The 22,831-nt window shown below is 35.2% G+C and overlaps 1 protein-coding gene across 4 annotated transcripts in view; it reads left to right on the forward strand.

The window, feature by feature from the left end:
* The window catches only part of LOC140452409 (uncharacterized), a 98,206-nt gene that overhangs the window by 57,175 nt on the left and 18,200 nt on the right, over positions 1 to 22,831 (forward strand). For 3 of the 4 annotated variants that reach the window (XM_072546645.1, XM_072546643.1, XM_072546644.1), the window contains exons 12-21: positions 1,771 to 1,892; positions 1,960 to 2,260; positions 5,897 to 6,347; positions 6,403 to 6,533; positions 6,619 to 6,777; positions 6,831 to 7,049; positions 17,447 to 17,730; positions 20,309 to 20,686; positions 20,800 to 21,037; positions 21,145 to 22,422. In XM_072546645.1, the coding sequence (XP_072402746.1) occupies positions 1,771 to 1,892; positions 1,960 to 2,260; positions 5,897 to 6,347; positions 6,403 to 6,533; positions 6,619 to 6,777; positions 6,831 to 7,049; positions 17,447 to 17,730; positions 20,309 to 20,686; positions 20,800 to 21,037; positions 21,145 to 22,422 (3,561 nt within the window). The remainder of the gene's footprint in view (positions 1 to 1,770; positions 1,893 to 1,959; positions 2,261 to 5,896; positions 6,348 to 6,402; positions 6,534 to 6,618; positions 6,778 to 6,830; positions 7,050 to 17,446; positions 17,731 to 20,308; positions 20,687 to 20,799; positions 21,038 to 21,144; positions 22,423 to 22,831) is intronic. The other variant, XM_072546646.1, reaches the window with a different exon arrangement.

Consider the following 22,831-nt stretch of genomic DNA (forward strand, 5'->3'; position numbering starts at 1 on the left):
TGACGACATTGACGATATTAAAATCGAAGATTGTAACGAAAGAGAACCTTGTTTAATTTGTGGTGAGTTCGGAAAACGCAAACTTTGGTTCCACTGCGTTATTTGTGGTGAATGGGTGTATAAATTATGTAGCGTCACGGAAAACTATACGGGAGCTGTTATACGAGCGCTAATGCTGTCGCGTTGATAACGCGGAAAACAGGGCGCATAATTTCCAAGTTATACGACACTGTAGTTGCGTTGCGTTGAGATCACTTTGTCCGCGTTGTCAGGGCTACGTATAACTTGATGCGCGATGTGCAACGCGGGAACTGCGCGCTATTAACGCGGTCGGCCGCGCTTGCCGTCGGGATAACGCGGACCCACCGACGGGCCCGACGGCAATGTCAGTGGTCCAAATTATTTGCTCCGTGGTAGTGCCATTGGCACCTAACGCGGTGCTGCTAATGCGACGACTCTGGTATAGCAGGGTCCTAAATATGATTTTTTTCCTATTAACATTGTTAGCCATTACCCTTCTCATATTTACCATAATTTGACATTTCGGGTAAAATGAACATTCCGTGGAATTTTTGACGTGAGTTTGTTTATTATTAAAATTTCTATTTTTGATTATCGAATAAGAAAAGTGAATAGCTGTATTACTGTTAACCACTCTAGTGGTAGTAGTTTCCTAGTTTTCAACGTTTTTATACCTTAAGTGTTCGAAATTACCCATCGCTCTCCTACTCACGTAAGGCTTATGTTTTTTACTATAGGCTTATATATTTTGCATAATTTATATTTTTACCAACCAATAACAACTGTAGTATTATCTTTTTCTTCTATTTGTAGTGATTGAGTAACTTATTAACGTTTGGTTAAGTAAATCATTTATATATTGTTTAAGTGAAATCTACATGGTCTGGCGTTTCTCGTTCCCTAGATTTTATCGTTTTCTCTCTACAATAATTATTATCTCACAGGTTTCTATTTTCTCAAGTTGCATTTTAATTTTTCTCTTTCAATAAGTTCTATTATATGAAAATCTACTTAATATCTTTTCATTTAGTCAATTTTTTTCTGGAACCAGTTGTAGTGCAGCATATATAGGCCTAGTGAATGGATACCATATATTTTTGGAGTGACTTGATTCTCTCCAAAAAGTGTTTGCCTCCTACGACCTAGTGACTCGCAGTAATTTCGTCCCCTTACTTCACACACCTTTGATTTGTATTTAAGTTTCATAAAGTGTCCTCTGAGTTGTTGTATTTCTACTCCAGATATAATTTATCTCAAATATTTGTATTTTGACAAGACTCTGCTACAATTGCTAACTGCTTTAAAACACTTGTCCTGGCGGTAGTATGGTATCATAAAGCCTAAGACGTTATATATTATGTTCTGGAATATCCAACTGCTATGTTATTCCATACATGTTTTGCCCCAGGACATTATCCAGTTCCACTATCCCCATTATAAAGCAACCCATTGCGTTGTACTACTACAGGGATGATTTAGCATGCATGGCTTCGTATTGCTCCAGTTTATTGAACTAGGTTTGCACATAATTATTCTCGATCATAGATTACCATACCACACACACAGATAGATTCTGATGGGGTATAATCTACTTAGTATACAACCGGAGGAAGGTATTGTTTTTAGCAGAGCTTCTCGTTCGATATTGCTACTAGATATTTACTTATGTTATTTTAGAAAGGACCAAATTGTATTTATTTGTCAAAGTTAATTTGATATTACGGTATTAAATTATAATATTTGATTTAGGTTTTGGAAGATGAAACAAATGACATAAGGAAGAAACTTATCGAAAAAGAAAGAGACTGTGAACGCCTCCATGCCGAACTAAGTCTGACACAAAAGAGATCAAAGGGCATGCAGAAAAGCAAGTAAGTATTTATACGCTTAAATGAATACAAGATCAAGAGTACCTTAACCAAAACTCTTGGGTTGCAGATCTTTGGATCTTGATCAACAAACTTTGGATCTTCGTAGGCAACTGCAAGTAATCGAACAAGAAGCATCTGTGTTAAGGAATAAAGTCCAAACTTTGGAAGTAGAAAATGAAAAACTTGGTAATGAAAACAAAAAACTGGGATTGAAGACTGCTAAAGGTGTTAAATCTGACAAGAATATTGACAAATATATCGACCAAATAGCAATGCTGGAAATTGAAATATCTGAAAAGAATGAAAAAATTAAAGATTTAGAAGATTTACTAAACAAATCTGATAATAGAGAGACTGTTTTAATAAAGGTAAATATGTTTTTAAATAGTACCTATAGGGTACTTATAAAGAGATTATTTTTTTTTCCTTCCAATCTCTTCCATGTAATAGCTTTAAATTTTTTCTTTCTGTTCTCTATTAAACGCTTATTTTCTCTAGACGTAAATTTCATAGATCTCTATATAGTTTATAGTATTCAGATTTAAGCCATACAGTTCTAAGTCTCTCCAAGGGAATATTCAGTCTTTTTAGATACCTAGGATATTAAAAGGTGCGCTCTGGAGGATTAATTCCGTGTTATTGAGCTCTAAGTGACCTTGGTATGCTGGAGTATCTACCACTAATTTTCTGACACATCTTGACGCGCAAGATGTGGCCTCTTGGAGGCTCATTGGAATGACACCAGTACTTAAGAGAATTATAGGTATCGTCTAAATATTTTCCATTCTCCATTCCTCATTGTTCTCAATATTTTTATATCAATATTTGTATACTTGGCAATTTTATCGTTATATGTAACAAGCAGATTGTTATTGTTAGGTATCGTAACATCAACAAGCGTTGTTTGCCTAGGTAGTTTATTAACTATTATGATATGTGGTCTATTATAAGTCACTGGTTGGTCTGTCAGCATAGTATGGTTCCAATATAGTTTGCAGTTGTCATTCTCAAGCCCACTATCAATGACCGATTTATGTTAAAAGGCGATTATTGGTTTAGAGAAGTATCCGCTTAGCGGCTTCCTTCTGATGAAGTATATTGCCTACTGAGTCCTGTAGTTCTATATATATTCAATTATAGCAAACGCCTGGCAGTCCCCGGTAATGTATTGGACTTGTTGACATCCATATCGATATTTATTGTTTTGGACTTAAGGATCTTTGACGATATATTTCAGACAGTTTTGATTGAGGTTACCTGATCCTAAATGGCAAGTAGCAAATCCTCTGTTTCAGAAAACATTTTTCCAGATGTCAACCAACAGTTCGACACTGTATTGTCGATATACTTCTACATGGGAATGCCGCCTCTGCAAAGATTTTTGCACCCAGATGCGCATTTTTTCTACCTTAGATAAATTATGTGTGCACTCTTGTTCCCTCAGTTTAAGCGGTGATGTGTCATATAATTTCTATTTTTTACTCCTCAATATTAACAATATCCCTATGCAATAAGTTAATTTTGTTTACCAATCGTTTCAATTCAAAACCATCAATCTTGAATCAGTCTGTCCAATGTCTGTAAACCCACGTCATAACATTAGCAATAACTGTTGCTGCACAGTAAATCTTCCTCATTCCTTGAGCCTTTATCAGATCTTAGTGACAGCCTAAATATTGTGCTATATGGACTGCTTCATGTATCGATTTTCCCACCAGAGTCTTTATTTTGTCTGCCCATCGTATTGGAGATCTTCCTCACGGTCTTCGGCCGTCTACCGTTCGTTCTACTACCGATAGTTCCATAGTTTCAGTTCTTCTTGCTATATGGTCGAAGTAATTTAGGTATGATCGGTTTTTTAATAGTCTGTTTTTTGTACTAAGCTCTTCCAGAATTGACAGGTTGATTCTTTGTACAGAAGGTTTGACAGCTCTTATCTAGGAGCTGTGTCGTACGCCTTCTCAAGATCTATAAATATCAAGTGTAGCTCTCTTTTCCTCTCGCTGTGTTTCTCTCTCAACTGTCTCAAGACAAACAGGGCATCGGTTGTCGCCCTTCCTGGCATAAACCCAAACTGTTCTTCTCCTATCGATGTCTCTCTCCTTAACTTTTGCTCTACAGTTTTCTCCCAAATTTTCATTGTGTGTGACATTAACGTAATCATCTATAGTTGTTATAGTACTGAATGTCCCCTTTATCTTTATATAATGATATCATCACACTTTTTCTCCATGCATTGGAAATCGTTTCTTCCACATATTTCCTACTCATCACTTGCCACAAAATATTAACCCCTTCCTCTCCTAGAGCCTTCCAAACCTCCACAGATATCCTATCAGGTCCTACTGCCTTACCATTATTCATCTTATTTAGCGCCTCGACAACTTCATCTCTCGCTATCCCCAGTATTACACTCTCATTTGAGATCTCGCATCCTTTGTCTCTCCTCTGGTGTATTTCATTTATAAACTTTCTAAAGTACTCATAGCCTCTTCACTTTATTTTGACACCGGGACTTAACACTCTTCCCTTCGCACTCTTAATCTGCCGCACGTGGGTCATGCCCTTTGATGACTTATCCCTTGCTTTAGCAATTCTGTATATCGTTTTCATCTCCTCAGGTGTTTTTAACTCTGTCATACATATTTCTAGCCTTTTTCTTCCCTCTAACCTTCTTTTGCACTTTATCGTTCCACCAGCAAATTTCTTTGTCTCTGGAGACCCTCTACCAGATGTTTTTTCTAGCACTTCCTCTCCCACTCGCACCACAACTTTACTATTAGCTTCTCACCAGCCGATTGCCGTATCTTTTTCCTCAAGCTCTTCCAGCACTCTATTCTTAAAGACTATTGTCAAATCCTTATCATTTAACTTCTACCACTTTACTTTCTGGTGCCCTACTTGCTTTACTTTCCACTTCGCCTTTATCTCCGTTTCTACTATCACCGGTCGGTATCGACTAGCTACACACTCACCCTTTATCACTTTACAGTTGGTAACCTCTTTTAGCTGACTACTTCTACACAACACAAAATCTATCTGATTTTCCCTTCCCCCGCTACTACAGGTAACATACAGGAGTCTTTATAAACAACGTATTAATGACAGCCAAATCCCTTGCCACTGCGAAGTAAATCACACTATTTCCTTGATCATTTCTTATTCCCATCCCCAAACCTCTATAAACCCTTTCTATTCCCGCTCTTTCTCTACCAATATGCCAATCAAATCACCTCCAATAAAACACTTTCGTCTACAGGAATCTCGAGCAACTCGCGATCAAGGGCCCTCCAAAATTCTTCCTTTTCCTGTTCTTCAAACGCTACCTGTGGACCGTGGGCACATATGATATTCTCGTTATTCTATTGCTTCTTCTGGTTACCCTTACAAGCTGTTCCGTCCATTCGTTGATCAAAATAATACCTACTTCATTCCTGTCGTGACTTTTCGAACTACTATATATTAACTTGTATCCATCTCCAAAATCGCTTGACTTATTACCTTTCCAACGAGCTTCCTGCACACAAAGTACATCAACCCTTCTCCTCTGCATGAAATCGGCGAGCTCCCATCCATCTCCAAGATCTCTCGACTTATTACCTTTCCAATGAGTTTCCTGCACATAAAGTACACCAACACTTCTCGTCTGCATTAAATCGGCGAGCTCTCTTCCTTTACATGTCATGCTTCAGACATTGAAAGTTGCAACTCTCGGGACTAGCTTCTTTGGCCTTTCCGTCCTCTAAGCTCACTTTTCGTAGAGGTCAGGCGAGGTGGTCACTTACGGGGAACGCCCTAGTCTCTAAACTATTTTCCATATTTCTTCTTTCCATGGTTTTAGCAAGATTTTTACTGCCAGATCGTCACTGATAGTTACAGAGCTACGCAATTCATCCAGCAACTACCAGAGGCGGAGTTTGTGGAACTTCTTCAATGAGGTTACTTGATTCTGGCTTACTGCTACTATAAAAAATAATATCAACTAAAACGAAAAACTGTTTCAGGGTGATTTTAAGAAATTTAGTCAAAGAACGCCTAAGAAGATTTCTGCTCTCACTTCCAAAGACCAAATGAAGACCATGGTCAGCGATTTAGAAAAAGAAATAGGAGAAATTCTTCAAGTACTGAAAACTAATGAAAATGAAAAGATTAAATTGGAAGAAGAAGCTAATTCCAAGGTAAAAAAATCTGTCACGGAATTGGAAGAACTGAACAAAAAACTTAATTCATTGGTAAAAGAACGGGACGAAGAAAGATTAAAATCTAGTAAAATCAATGTGGAAAAGGAAGAATTAAATAAAACAATAAGTAAATTGAAAGATTCTGTTGAGAAAGCTGATAATGAAAAATCTGGTTTACAAAGTGAAGTAGATAAGCTAGTTAAAGACAAAGTAAAATTAAATAACGACAAGAAATCTTTAGACGAAGAAATATCCAAACTACAAGCTAATCTAAGTAAGGATATTATAATAAGTTAAATTAAAAATTTATTTAGTATTTCATCTTTTAGAATCATCGGCTGTCAGACAGAGTGAGATAACTAGTCTTACCCAAAAAGCGAATTCTCTGGAACAATCCCTGGAGACAAAGGATAAAGAAATTAAGAAACTTAAAGATGATTACAATAAAGTCACAAGCGAGGTCAGTACTTTTTTCTTTGTTGTTTACAACGTAGTTTATCCTAGGTTATTCTTTCGTAATTCATTATGAAATTTTAAAATTTTAGATAGAAAAAGAAAGAGGAAAATTGAAAGCATTAGAAAATGACCAAGTCAAATGGGAAGAAGAGAAGAAAAAATTGAATCGCAAAGTTGAAACATTAACAACTAAAATCAATGGTTTGGAATCTACCATTCAACAAAATGATAAATTAGTCAAACAACTGGTAACATAATTCAAGTAAGATTTTTGATTTGCAGTAAAAAGTTTTGTTTTCAGGAAACCAGTCTAGAGAGAGAAAAGGAACTTGTCTCCAAAGCCAACAGAAGAGGGGGGGAACTTGAAAGCAAAGAAATTAATAAACTCAAAGAGGAATTGGAGAATTCAAACAAGTCCAACAAAAGCTTAGAAGAAAAGCTAAACAAAACTCAACTAGAAAATAAAAATGGAAAGCTGGAAAACGAAAAGAAAATTAAACAAATGGAAATTGATCTACAAGTAATTTTTTTTAAATTATTATTTAAATTTGTATGTGTGTGTGAATGTTCAGAAAGGGGATGGCATTAGGTAACCTTTTTGCCACAAATAGTTAAAAATTTATGGATGTCATATTAAATATTTATCTAAGATTCTTTAAGGAACTATAAATTTTAAATTTGTAAGTGTTCTCTGTAAAATATCTTTGATTGATTCTGTTTAAAATTACTTCACGGTTTAAATATTTTCGTTTTAAAGTATTTTGGTTATCTCTGGTTTTTTGAATACGTATGACCTTAGACACACAACTAAACTTAGGCAAATATACAAAATACATCTATTGCATATTTATGCAAATATCTGGAGATTCTGCATATTTATAGAAAAAATTGCATAAAATGCATAAACTTCAATTTATTTCGAATTGTGGATTTTAAATAATATTTATCTAAAATATCAGTGACTGCCATGCAATAATCGTGCAGTTACTTGAATGGAATTTCTTCTATTGATGCCTTTAGTTTAAGACTATAAAGAAATCGGTTCTAAGTGTAGTTATTTATATTAAAAAATCGTGCATGCGAAAAGAAATCTCAGATAGATTAACATGTCAGATAAAAATATTAAACTTTTTAAGTCTTTTTGGTCAAGTTCGAAAGAAGGAAACGAACAAGATTCTTTTAATGACAACTTTTTCCGTGTAGTAATCTCTTCAAATACACCGCTTTCAAATGATCCAATAAAGCCTCCTTTTGTAAAAAATATTCTAAATTGAATATTCCAAGTAAAAGGACTCTAAAGATCATTATCGTGGAAGATATATCGCTCATTTAATGATTGGTGTTCCAAGCGATCAGATTTACCAAAATTCTATTTAATATCATGCAAGCAATTAAAAAAGACTAATTCTGCAACAAGATCGCGTTTTCTACAAGAAGAAATATCAAATTTTTTTCTTCCTGTAGCTGTTTCTAGCCATACATTATTGCTTCTTTATACGATGCTGCACCATATATGGTCAAGGCAGGACAAAATTTAAAAATATTTTATACTAACTTAATACACGTTACTTGTTTAGCACATGGAATGAACAGAGTTGCGGAAGAAATTAGAAAAAAGTTTCCTTTTGAAACTCCCTGATATCAAGCATAAAAAAAGCATTCCAAAAGTATTTATAAGAAACTGCTTCCAAATATTCTCCCACTTCTATCAGAACCCGTTCTAACATGACGGAGAACGTGGTTGGAGGCCGCTTTTTTCTATTCAGACTATTTCGTAGATTTAAACAATATAATTGACGCAAATTTGAAAAACACCGTTCTTTAGCAGCAACTTTCATTCATTAAATCAAATTTTAGATTTCTTCAAAAAAACTATTATCCAATTAGATAAGAGCTTTAATATCCAAGAGCTTTAATAAAAGAAATTAGATCAGCTTGTCAAAATGTTCAAGGTGACACTGGAAAAAATATTTTTCAAAAATTTGAAATAATAATTAAAAAACACAATGGTTTCCAGAAACTTACTGAGGTAGCTGACGTTCTTGTCGGTAATTTTTGCTAATGAATAGATTTAGAACCAAATATTTTCGTGAATTTAAAATATGCTCCCATTACATCCGTTAACGTGGAAAGAATTTTCTTAATTTACAAATATATGTACACAGATAGAAGCCATAAGTTTTCATTGGAAAACTTTAAAAAACATTTGGTCATTTATTGTTTCCATAATTTTAAGGAATAGTATTTTACTTTTTTACTACTTTCATTACAGTTAATTAGTACATTACAATTACCTGCTTAGTTTTTAAATTTATTTATATTGTTTTCTAATTATTAAAATAAACATTAATTAATATATTATTATTAGATTATGTTTCCATTGAGAGTATGCATGATTTTTTAAAAAAATGCATATTTATGCATATTTTTTAAAGGAAATGCGTATTTAATGCATATTTTTGGGTAAATTAGTGCATATTTATGCGCATACTTTTCACTTTTTTGCATATTTACCTAAGTCTACACATAAAAGTATGTCAGGTGTAGAATAAAATAGGGTAGAAACACCATTTGTGACAATTTCACACGTCTTGAAATCTTAATATGAGTTTAAGGTACCTTATACTAAAAATGTTTACTATATAATGTCTTAGTATACAATATGGAAGTTTTGGTATTGACTATTAACTCGCTAGGACGCACAAAGTGCACCACGATCACTAATTCAAACGAGGAAGCTTTTTTTAATATTACAATTGATTAATATACATGGTGTTCCATTTAAAATATGTCTCATATTACACATTGAATAATAATGAAACTCTAAATTTTGAACACCCTCTAAAGAGATGTTTAACAACAAATCATGGGATACATTCAACAAATATAAAATATTTAGTTGTAAGAGTAAATGTGTTCTAATTACTTAAATAAGTTGAGAATGACTCTTCTTAAAACTTTGCATTTTAAGAAAAGTCGACATAACTCAAAACACTCTGTACTTGGTTATAGGGAACCCTTATGAAAATATACCTTATTTTTTGCGGGCAATTAGAAAATGCAGTAAAAAACTTTGATACTCCACAATTTATTGGGACACGCTGTATATTTCAAAATTACTTTAAAATGTGTCTTTTACAAACTTACAAAAGTGTAAATTTTTTTTTAAATGTTTTTCCCTTTCGCTTTAATCTTCTGTCCCGTTAGTGGTGACTCACCCTATATCTATCGCGGAACTCATCAGCTGAAATTAATAATTAAAAGACAATAATTGGTTTGCAATAAACTTATGGATAAAAACTCTTCGGGATCTTGTTATGAAGTTTTAAGTTTAATTTAATCAAACAAGAAAATTCTATAAAAATCTAAATAAAGCAAGAAAAGAATTTAAACCAAGGATCGGACTATGTAAGGATAAGGAGGGGCATATACTCAATACAAAAGAAGAAGTATTAAAAAGGTGGGTGGAACACTATAAAGAACTACTTACTATCGAAGTAGAAGATCCAAATCAACCACCCCCAGGAGCAAGCAACAGTACACCATTGGAGCCTCCATCAATTCAAGAATACAAGGGATGCAATAAAACACCTAAAAAATAATAAATCTCCAGGAAGTGATGGTATACCCCCGGAACTTATTAAATGTGGAGGTGCTACTCTGACTAATCATATATATAAAATCATACTGAGAGCCTGGAATGAGGAACAAATCCCGGAAGAGTGGTGTATTGGGATCGTTTGCCCGCTACACAAAAAGGGTGATCAATTGGAATGTAGAAACTATCGGGGAATAACCCTCCTTAATACAGCATACAAAATATTTTCGAGTATTTTACATGGCCGCCTGAGTGCATATTCATAGGAGCTTCTTGGCGAATATCAAAGTGGTTTTAGGCCTGGTCGATCAACAACAGACCAGATCTTTGTGCTAAGGCAAATACTGGAAAAAACCAATGAATTCAATATCGACACATACCATCTTTTCGTAGATTTTAAATCGGCCTATGATAGTGTCCTAAGAAATAAATTGTATGAAGCCATGGATGAATTCCACATCCCCAATAAACTGATAAGATTGGTTAAGGCTACAATGCGTAAAGTTGTTTGCAAAGTCGAAATACAGGGCGAACAATCACAGGCATTTGAAACGCATGTTGGGCTGCGACAGGGAGATACGCTGGCGTGTCTCCTTTTCAACATAGCTCTAGAAAAGGCGGTCAGGGATGCCCAAATAGACAACAAAGGAAACATTTTTAATAAATCATCCCAAATTTTGGCATATGCAGATGATGTTGACCTAGTTGCCCGCACAACACGCAAGCTAGAAGAAAAGAATATCACCTTGTCAAACGCCTCAAAAAATATGGGCCTGCAAGTAAATGAGGAGAAAACTAAGATAATGGCATCAACACCCAACAATAGAGCCAGAAACATCGGCCACCAATTCAAGGTTGATAACTCTACCTTTGAAGTGGTGGATAAATTCACATACTTAGGCTCCCTGATCACCAAGGAGAACGTCATGACGGAAGAAATCAAGCGAAGAATAATCCTAGCAAACAAATGCTATTTTGGACTGAGTAGACATATAAAAAGCAGAAACTTAAGCCAAAAAACAAAAATAACCATATACAAAACCCTTATACAACCAGTGTTGACATATGAGTCGGAGACATGGACCATTTCCGAGGCAGATAAAAACCTCCTGCTTATATTTGAACGAAGGATCCTGAGAAGAATATTCGGTGGCATCTATGAAAATGGTGTTTGGAGAAGGAGGTACAACTACGAGATATATCACAGATATAAACGTATTTGGTAGTAAAGACGTAGTATCCCTTATAAAAATAGGAAGACTAAGATGGACAGGACATCTCGCAAGATCACAGCAGAACAACCCTCCTAGAAGAATCCTTATGTCACCACCTGTGGGAAGTAGAAGTAGGGGTAGGCCAAAACTCAGATGGAGGGATGGTGTAGATGAGGATGGTAGAAAAATAGGCGCAGCAAACTGGCAACAGTTGGCAATGGATAGAACTGACTGGCGTAATAGACTTGGGAATTTCGAGGCTCTTTTATAGGGCTGTAGCACCAATGATGATGATGAAGTTTAATTTGACTATGCTAAACTCAAAAATAATAATTATTTACTAAGTTATCGAGCTTTGAAAATGGTCATTTTTGCGCTTTTTCAGACTTTTAATTGTTTATTTATAACTCGAAAACGATGCATTTTAATGAAAAGTTACCAAGGACATTTTTTTCTCAGAATGAGTCACTTAAAAAACTTATTCGGGATATTTTACAATTTGTTAAAAAAACAATTTTTGACTTCATTTTCTCTTGACACAATGCACTTTTGTTATAAGGGGAGTATTTCAAGTAAGAGTGCAAAAATATGGAATGAGAATATTTTTCTTAGCTAGTGCGCCCATACTATCCTGACTATTATCAGATATTAAATAAAATAGGTGCCACTAATTATTATTTACTGGTAGACCAACGTATTGTTTAGGTCCATCTATGTACCAAATGAAACTCTACAGCGTAGATTGTGTTTCGCCACTGCCTCATCCCCCTCGTGAGCATTGATAATATGTCCACTCAAAAGTTCCGTTGAGTAGTTTTAAAATACTTAAAAATTATTCCAATACGAAGGTAATTTTATTTTCTTAAATTTACTAGACTGTAACAAGATAATTACAAACTTAGATTTTACGATTCTATCATCAGCTCATAAGTTAAAATTTAATCTTTTTCAGTTTGTACACCTTCTTTTTATCTTTTCAAAATTTTGTCACCAAGAATTTTTCTGTGAGGGGGGTTTAGTTGGACACCGAAATTTTTTTTATGCTACCTCCATTGTGAGTCCCTAAAATTAGGGTTTTAGTTTAATTTAAAGTACTAAAGATTGCAGTGCCAAAGATTCAAGTATCTGTTATCCTGTCTACCAACTAAAACCACCCTCTCCTACTTGTGCGCAGTTGACTGTAGCACGTACCGTACTCCGAAAGTGGGATGGCCGCTGTAAGGCTGACGACATTTTTGGAACACTCCCTTCTCTTATCTAGATCTTATCTCTGTCGTTGGCCCGGTTGGTGTTTTTCTTCTTTTTCTTTCTTTCTAAAAACTGTTTGGATTACTTCAAGTCATCTTCACGATCATCTCTCTCACAGTCACAGGGTTCATACCTATTTCTCTATACATTATGTTTCTCTCCACTGTACATCTATTACACTCCAGCATTGTGTGAGTAACAGTGTCGGAATATTCGCAGTATAGGCTTTTATCTGTATCTGTTTTTCTGAACCTACGAAGATACCCCCTAAAACAGACAATCTACCCAGTCCCTTAGGCTAAAGATCAGCATCTTTGTCCACTGGGCAACATCTTCCGTATTGTTTCACTCTTCTATCTTTCCACTGATCTTTCCCTTTCTTCTTTTTTTTATGGCTGTTGTCAAATGCTCTCTTCTCTCATAGAGATGTCTTCTTTCTACCGCTAACACATGCAGAGGAACACACCTTGTGATAATCCACAAGGCCTCCACAGATACAGTCCTGTAGGCGCATGCTAATCGCCCAGACAACGCAGACGCATTTTTTAGGCAAATGGATAGAACATAAAATTAAATGAGAATTAGGTGACTTTCCGAAGTTTTTCATCCGTTACACAAAGGCACGTGTCACTTCTTTATGGCTGTGTAGTTATTCGGCTGGCAATGTTGCCAAATCTTATAATTTAAACGTTCTTTCTAAAAATATAAAAGCACACAATAATAATTATTAATTATTGTGTATTTATACAATAATTATTGTATTCTACATATTTAAAGAGGTAATTTAATTATTAAATTAACGTTTTGGATTTTTTGTATTGTGTGTGAAAGACAATTTACGTTTTCCTACTATTCTTTATCATCATCATAAGTGGCTCGACAATCCGTTGTGGATCTTGGCCTGCTCACAAAGAAGTCGCCACTCCTGTCGATTCCTGGCAACTTACCTCCATCTTCTAACCCCTAGAATCTGTAGGTCTTCTTCCACATCATCAATCCATCTCATTCGTGGTCGTCCTCTGCTTCTTGTGCCCTCTGGTTTTGAAAATGTTAATCTCTTCGTGTATTCGTGATCTGACATCCTAGCAATGTGTCCAGCCCATCTAAGTCTCTGCACTTTAACGAATTTCACAATATCTGGATCGGTGTATAACTGATACAGTTCAAAGTTGTATCTTCGACGCCATAGCCCATTTTCATTTACGGCCCCAAAAATCTTTCTAAGAATTTTCTATTCTTTATATATTTTTTAATTTATATGCCCTGGGAGGGTTTTAACCCATAAAACCCCCTGGACGCGCCACTGGAGCCATTATAGCAATCTTGTTTGAAAACAATAAATCAAAGTAATGATCTAAATAACAAATAAATTCTTTTATGGGTAATCAGCATCTGATAAGGATTAGATTTTTATTATCTATTAAACAATAATGTCATGTTACAAAACAGTACCGACATTTTTTATCTTTTTTAACTATTTTCATCTGAAAAGTACAAAACCCCCTACATACGTCCCGACAAGACCAACCAACTGTCGGGACTGATAACGTTGGGCCCGACGCACATACGTTGATTTTAATAAATAATTAGCCGGCCAAAAGTCAGATTTCAAAAGTTGAGTTAAAAATTCAAGAGACATCCTATGATGAGAGACAAATGATGGTTTGTCTTAACAAAAAATGACAAAAACATACTATCCCCACTCCAGAACTAAGTATTATATTAAATTGGTGCAGCATACGTTGAAAATCATCTTCACTTTGAGAGAGTAGTATTGCGTTGTCTGCATAGCAGATTATTTTAAGTTGTTTTTCTCCGATTTGGTATCCTTTTTTAGTTCTTACTGTTTTTATTATTTCGTCCATAATCAGGTTAAACAATAGAGGACTCAGGGAATCTCCCTGTCTTATTCCATTGCCAGCTTTAATAGTGTCGGTTAGTTCTTCTACTTTCTACTTCTACAGTGAGACGTACTCTATTTTTTTTTTTCGAAATACTACAATTTTTTTTAAAAGTCATTTGGTTTCTTTTAAATTAATTTGGTCTTCTTTCTATATGTTCTTCTCGGAAGTATACTTATTTAGATTATTTTTTTGTAAATCAATGTTTGTTATTTCTAGGCGCTCTTTTATACATCTCCTTCGACTTCTGCATAAATATAATTTAAATCAACGAATATTTAACCTCCAACATCCTTTGTCACTAGAATATTCGTTGTAGCATCTCCTTTGATTCTTCAAACACAGTTATAATATAAGTTATCGCATCAGCGATGTCGAAAAATTTAGAGAATTGCATGATGACCATATCAGGGTCGGAATCTATGGGTATCCTAATTATTTCAAACATTTGTCGCGTTTATGAGGTCTCGACACACCTGATGATACCCTGGTTAATAGGATGCAGTATCATAGGTATGTTAAGTGCCACATACGCCGCCTGAACGTTTTCATTTTTGGTGAAGAAGGCCTGAGGGTGGCCAAAAGCATTGTCTATTATTATTAAAAATCGAAACGGCGCAACCTTTGTTTTTCAAATTCTTCTTTAATTTAGCAATGAAATATCCGCTAAACTATTCACTTAACAATGTCATCCACGTCCTGTGATCAAAATTCTTATATTTTTAAGGACGAGCATTTTTGGTCCAGTATATAATACCAATTTTGATCATGTGTCCAGCAGCATTGCCACATAGTAACAGAGTTAGTCGATCCTTTCATACATTAAATCTAGAAGCTTCTTTTGTTTTTTTTTTCTAAATGTAGTTTTCCCCATTGTACATTTTGTACCTAAATAGGCCACCTGTCTCGGAAACAAGATTGCTGCTTCCTCGTTGGATGAGCCATATAATTTTCGATTTGTGTCGGATAGCTCTGTTAGACAGGAGACTCAGTAAAACACAGGTTTAATTTAAATAAAAGTATATTCTAAATAAATAAATAACAAAATAAAATTAGATTATAGGTAATATGTACAATAAAAATTAAGACGTCAATCCTGGCGACGACGGTATTGATGACGCTATGACCCACTGTTTAATACCTGCGAAAAATAAATACAATTAATGTCATACAAATCAAAACGAAAATACTATGTGTTAATACACATATACGCTAAAGAGAAGGAATGATCTGGGTAATAGGTAGAAAATACTATGTGTTAATAGACACATACGCCAAGGAGAATGAATGATCTGGGTTAGAGGTGGCTGGGAGTGGTGAGAGAGCCAACGCCCAAATGCCGGTGGAATTCCAACCAGATTAGCACTCTGGCGAAACTCGATTCTCTCTTATGGCGTACTGTTGCCGAGAGGGGGCAATTGGGCCTGTAGGACCCATCGCCGGCTCTTCGGGCTTCTTCCTATCCCCGGAATTGGATCGGGTATTCACCATCTTTGGTTTGTAGCTGGTAGAAAGGTTAAATACCACCGCTGTTATAAATAACAGTTCCAGTGACAAATATCTGTTATAGGTAACGGTTCCAGGGAACAGTTACAAAGTAACAGAGCAAAAATGGAAAACAGATAGGTAAAAATGATCTAAGTATTCCTTGACTTACGGAAGGAATAACTTCGTAAACAAGTAAATTAAATGGTATAAAAATATAATGCAAAGAAAAAAATGTTTCCAAGTGTTTCTTGACTTACGGAAGAAACAACTTAGGACAGAAATATAGATAAATGAAATATGTAAATGTGAGAGTAAAATATGGAAATATTTCTAAGTGTTTCTTGACTTACGGAAGAAACGACTTAGAGTGGAAAAATAAAATACTCAAAATATAAAACGAGAAATGCAAAAATGAAACAGATTATAAAAATATGTCTAAGAGTTTCTTGACTTACGGAAGAAACAACTTAGAACAGAAAATAAACAAGTGAATCAAATATAGTAAAATAAATGCACAAATAAGTGTTTCTCGACTTACGGAAGAACTACTTATAATAGAGAATAAGAAAAATCAAATATAGAAAAGATGTGGAAATATTGCTAAGTGTTTCTTGACTTACGGAAGAAACAACTTAGCATAAAATAGAAAATGAAAGAGACAAATGTATTAAGTATTTTCTTAACTTAAGGAAGAAAATAGCTTAGATAAAATATCGGAAATAATAATGCAACAATGATTATGAAAATATTTCTAAGTGTTCTTTTGACTTACCGGAAGAACAACTTAGCCACAAAATACAAGAAAAATAAACAATCAAAAATATTCAAATAAAATATCAAACAATCAGTACATGAACAAATATAGATCAATGTAATATTCTAACCTGAAAAGGTCTGATTATACAATAATGCTTAAATAAAAATGGTATATAGAAAATCAGAAATAAAACAATAACTTAGTTGGAACAATAATAGCACCGACTAGGTCTACAGTAGAAGAGGCAAGCTCGACTGATCGATGAGAGAAAATCTACCTGCTTTTATGTAAAACAAATCCTTTGTTTTACGTAGCGAAAGTGGAATTTCCCTGCATCGAATCAATTAGAAATTTGGATTTGGCCAAACTTGGAATTCCCAAGTATTTTGACCGATATCCAAATTCCTTGATGCGTCCGGCACGGCTGTCAGCTCCCGGCTGACACGCCTCCGGAGGACAGTACGTTGTTTTATACAGTTGCCGGCCTTCCATCTCTTCCAGCACGCATCGATGTAAGTGGAACTTAGCGGTGGGAGCGCGTGCGTATGAAGCGTTGGCGAGACGGGTTTTATTTTTTTATTTTCATATTACTTTTAGTTTTAATTACAACTACATTACATTACTTAATTTTCAGAGTTTGTAGACACCTTGTAGTTTTTTAGAAAGTTTGTATTAAATAAAAAGTTTTAAATTATTATGCTTTAATTTTAGAACGAAAGAAAGAAACTTGAAGTCCTTAAGACAAACAACGAAAAAGAACAGAAGAATAGAGAACTGGAATTAGCAGCATTAAAGGAGAAAATCAGGAAACTGGAATTAAACACATCTAGCTCACCCGAAATTACAACCTTGCAAAAATCAATTGCCGAATTGGAAACTACAATTACTAAGGAAGTGAGGAAGTATGATGAACTGACGGCTAAGTATGAAATATTAGAAGAGGAACATGTTATTACTAAAGCAAAATTAGTAATGGAAAAAGAAACACTAGAATCGTAAGTATATGCAAAATAAACGAAATAGAGTATACATAAAAAATATCGGGGAGTACTACTCCCCGTAGTACCTGTGTTGCGGTACAAACACCCATCCGTTATCCCCCGGGGCGGAAAGGTGAACGCACGTCGTGGCTCGACCTCGCACTTGGGTAGGTAGCAGTCAAAGAGCTCTCCTCTACCACTCTTAAATCTCCTAAGGTGGGTCTGTGCCGTAACCCCACGCCCTTAATAGGGAAAGGGTGTATGAGGGACGCAGCACGTTCAACATCACCTTGGTTCTGTGGAATGAGAGTAGAGTGGTCCCACGAGAGACTCATCTCGGATACTAGGAGTGTAGACCGGTGAACGTAACGCCGAATGGCCCTGCGTTCGTTTCTACAAACCCGACACCTCGAACGACGGCTCTCCACCTCTTCATTCCTTCCCATTAATCGCCTCTTACGACAGGCAGGAATAACTTGCCCCGGCTGTATTCTCTCATCTCCGCTAGCCGGACGGAGTGATACTCCTACAGTCGCGACCGGTCGACTGGTCGACTCTGGACCATAGTATTTAGTAGCTGATCATCTTATAGCAAGTTATTTCAGCTCTTACATTGCTATATATATTCCCGATAACTTGACACTCATACCAGTGACTGTGCGCCAGTCTGTCGAGTTCTCGACATTCCCACATTAGCCTAGAGTATATCTAAGCTCTATCCTAAGATCCGCTTAAGTTCAAAAGCTCTCATATTCATTTCTCATATACAATTCAAGATTTCAAAAATTTCTGCCTAGAATACACATATATGTATATTTTTCTAGTGAAATAGAAATATTGGCATTTACACCACAACTATATATTCCTACAGCTGACTTCTGCGGTTTTGGACCCATCTGTGTACCAAATATAACCTTGAAGCTTTAGTTGTATTTTCCGTGGGTACCATATGGTCAGAAGTTATCATCCATACGTTATCCCCAAAATTTCATTTATGATATTAGTATGTCCTGACGAGTTGATCAGGTTTTCTCGCAGTCTATAATATTCCATTCTCCATTATAACAATATACAGAGGAGCGTAGTAGAGCATCCATAATTGTTGTTGGTGTATTTCTCAGAGCTCCTGTAATTCCAAGTTCCAACGTAAGTAAGTTTTTGTACCTTAGTTAATTTTAGGATGGCACTTTTTTGCTGCACCTTTGGCCACAATACCACTGATGCATACCTTATTGTTGGCTGGTTTTGAATCCCATATTTTTCCATGAGTTCGTCTGGCTTTCATTAAGATAGTCACCGCTCTCTTTGTTATGGGTTTAATAACCCGAGTCTAATATTACTCCAAAGTACTTTACTTCATTCACTAAATTTAGATTTGTACCATTCAGGCTTAGAAGACCTAAAGGATAAATAGAAAGAAATAGAGAAATAGAGGGAGAAGACTCCCTCTTCTGGTAAATTTTGTGATTTTAGACTTCTGGGGGGCTTATGTTAAACTTTACATTTGAAATTAATTTTGTAACTACAGTCAGAGAATATTGTATTCTTATATCTCTGACAGTGCTATTAAATTCCGCATAAAGTCATCCGCATAGCCGAGGACAATATGTCTGTCGTTCTTGAATCTAGCTATCAGTCCATCTATGACCAGATTCTACACAAGAGGAGATACGATTTTCCACTGTGGACAGCCTCTGGTTTCCTGTATTGACATTATATCTTCCAGTATCGTTGAGTATCACGCGGCTCTTCAGCAAGTAGTGTATCCACCTCTAGCTTCTTCATCTATTCCCTAGTCAAACTGTCCTGGTAATTGGTTCATTGTGTTGTCGAATGCCCCCTTTATATTGAGAAATGCCCAGCATCAACTCTTGATTTTCCATCCTCTGTAAAAGATGATGCAGTATCGTTCCTGTACGTATATATTGTCCCTGATGTATCGAAATTTCATTCAGTGCACCATCTCTTTAATGGGCCTATCGAGCAGTTTTTCTAGTCTTCAGTACAAATTATATCAGAGTTATCGTTCTCAGAGATTTAGCTTTTTCTTGTCCAGTTTTGCCAGGATTAAGTATAGAAGCTATCCATTAGAACCTCCATGCTTTTGGAATGTATTCCAGTCCTAAACTAACCTGTAGTATCATACTTGTACATGTTTTGTACGGAAATTCATTTCCCTTCTGTTTACTGTTTCTGCCTATCATGGTGTCACTACTCCTATTTTCTAATATTCTGATATTTTTATGTAATTTAAATTATTTTATGTAATACATACTGTTGTCCCTTCTCCCATTTTGGTTTTGGTTAGTTTTTTACCATCTATATCGGACTAGTTTGCTATTTGCAGTATTTTCATAACCTGGATGAATTACTTTTTCTGGATTTCTATCTGTTCCTTTTTATAAATCATATTGTTCAATTCACATCTTCAACTTTTTTTTTGTTATGGAATTCACTTTAGTAATCATTAGGCTCTTTTAAATTTTTAAATTACTTTTTTCTGATTCCTCCTACGGTTTCGTATAGCATTTAGATAAGCATTTCCTGCTGCGTATAATTCCCATAGTCAATGTTTTTTATTTTCATATTTCAGTCAATACAGAAATCTAAAACGTGAAATGGAACAACTAGAAAACGAGATAAAAACTCTAAGAGATGCTTATAGTACTAAACAAGATATTTGGATAAAAGAAAAATTAGATTTAGAATCAAAACTTAAAGCAAGACCAACTTCAGGAAGTGGTGATTCTGATAGGCAAAGACTGAAAGCACTACTTGAAGAAAAGCAATCCGAATATGATCAAATTAAAAAAGAGTATGACGCTATCCACGAACAAATGGATTACATGAGGAAAGAAAGCGACGAACTACGGAGAAAATTGGATGACTACGACAAGGTTAACAAAATTCAAAGAAATATTAATGCAGACAGTAATGCAATGGAAAAAGAAATGAAGCAGTTGAGGGTAAAGTAAGTAATTTAAATATGTATAATATGTCTATAAGTAAAGCACGATTTTACATAATCTTACCGATAAAACAAAAGATAGTTTTTCAATTCCCTAGTCAATAATTATTTTCTAGATTAAACAATCTCGAGAAAAGTAAAAAATCTGATCTGGCGGAACTGAAAATGCGATACGAAAGCCAAATTAATGTGGTAAATGGTGAATTACAATCTCTTCAAAATCAAGTGATTAGATTTAAAAGAGAAAAAGATACCTATAAACATATGCTAGAAACAGCTCAGAAAACTATTGGTGATCTCAAGCAATCCCCCAAATTATCCAGAGAAGGACCTAAAAGTCTTAATTATGATGAGGTAAGATTCAAAATATATGTAGTAATAAAACTTTTTTCCAATTTTAAATTTAGACAATATTAAAAATAAATTTTCCAAATATTACTTATTGAAAATTCTACTTTTAGCTGGAAGACTCCAAATCCAGAGTAGCAAGCCTTGAAGAGCAAATAAGTTGTATGGAAGACGAACTTTCAGAAGCGAGGCTAGAATGTTCAAGACTTAAAACTGAGTTAGTTTCTGAACGTTCATCCTTTGAAGTAAAATTATCAGAAATGCATTCCAAAGTAAATGAATTAGAAGAAGAAAAGGTATTGAGTAGCGGTAGGACCAAAATAGTAGGTTTAAGAACGAGGATGGAGCTGGCATGGCAAAAAGAAAGAGAAGAGCAGCAAAGGTTGTTGCAAGAAACGGCAACACTTGCAAGAGATTTACGACAAACATTATTTGAAGTAGAAAGAGAAAGGGATAAAGAAAGGCTAGAAGCTAAGCGTAAGCAAGACCAATTAAAGAAAACTTCTGATGAAGATCAAGATGAAAACAAAAAGAAAATCACTGAGTTGCAATGTGACCTTTTGGAACTTAGAGATGCCCATGCTAAGTTAAGAACTACGAATGAGAAGCTTAGAAGGGAAAGAGAAAGGTATGAAAAAGAGAGGGAGGAGTACAGATCAATGATGTATGGTAAAAAACGTGTTGATTTGGAAGATGATCGAAAAATAAATGCTTTAGTTGAACAAATGGATACACTAAAACAATTAGCGCCAGAACTTTTCTTCTCTCGCGAAAATGAAGCTCCATACACTCCCACGCCTCCAAGAAGGACTAAATCTAAATCAAGAGAAAGTTCTCCGGCTCTAGAAAGAAGAGAAACTTCTATGGGCCCTGAAGAAAAACAACAACAAATTCAATATATAATGCAAAGGCTTGTACACACAACCGAAGACCTAAGAAGACTGCAAAGATTCTCTGAAGATGATGCAGAAAGAGAACGCGTTAGAAGATCCATGGGCATTAGAAGAGCTACTTCAACGGAGAACGATACTGTAATTTTCCGAAACAAGACACCTCAAATAAGAAAAAGTTCAGCGTTTTCTCAAGGCAGCTTAAAACGTAAAAGTATTTCCTTGGAACATACTATTCAAACCGAACAAAATATTTGGACCAATGATAACAGCATGTCAAGCTTGAATTCGCTTGAACTGCATTCTGATATAGAGACAAGTAAATCGAGAAGAGATGCAAGCTTAGATAGCAGGTTATCTAGTGGGTCCACACAAAGCGAGTTAGGCGACAAAAAGAAAAAGAAAGGACTCATTGGAAAGCTAAAGAAACTAACTAAATCTAGAAGTATCGATGATAAAGATCCAGATAATTTTTCACCAATGAGGCCGCTCTCTTCGAAGGTAAAAGTTTATTATATTAAAACATTCTTTAGTATGTTTATATATTTAACAATTCGAAAATCTTAAATTATGCAAGTTCTTATGCTCAGTTTCGATGGACGCGTACCTTTCAGCTGTCAGCCATCTAAATTCTTTTTTTCAACTTTTGTTCCAATCTTTATATGCATATCGATACCTTTTACCTGGTGCTGATATAGATGACTAAGCAAGCTTATAGGTCTATAATTTAAATAGGTCGCTAATGTCTCCTTTTTGTGGATTATAACAATATTAGCATTTAACCAATGCGACGGAATTTTTCCTTCAACCATTGCAAATTCGTCTCTATCTTCTGCTTTTCTTAACAGCGCCTGTGTATTTAACCCGGTCCAGTCGCGAATGTTTTTCAGTCAGGATATTAAATTTGTCG

Source organism: Diabrotica undecimpunctata, chromosome 10 (assembly GCF_040954645.1).
Source record: "Diabrotica undecimpunctata isolate CICGRU chromosome 10, icDiaUnde3, whole genome shotgun sequence".
Classification (NCBI taxonomy): Eukaryota; Metazoa; Arthropoda; class Insecta; order Coleoptera; family Chrysomelidae; genus Diabrotica; species Diabrotica undecimpunctata.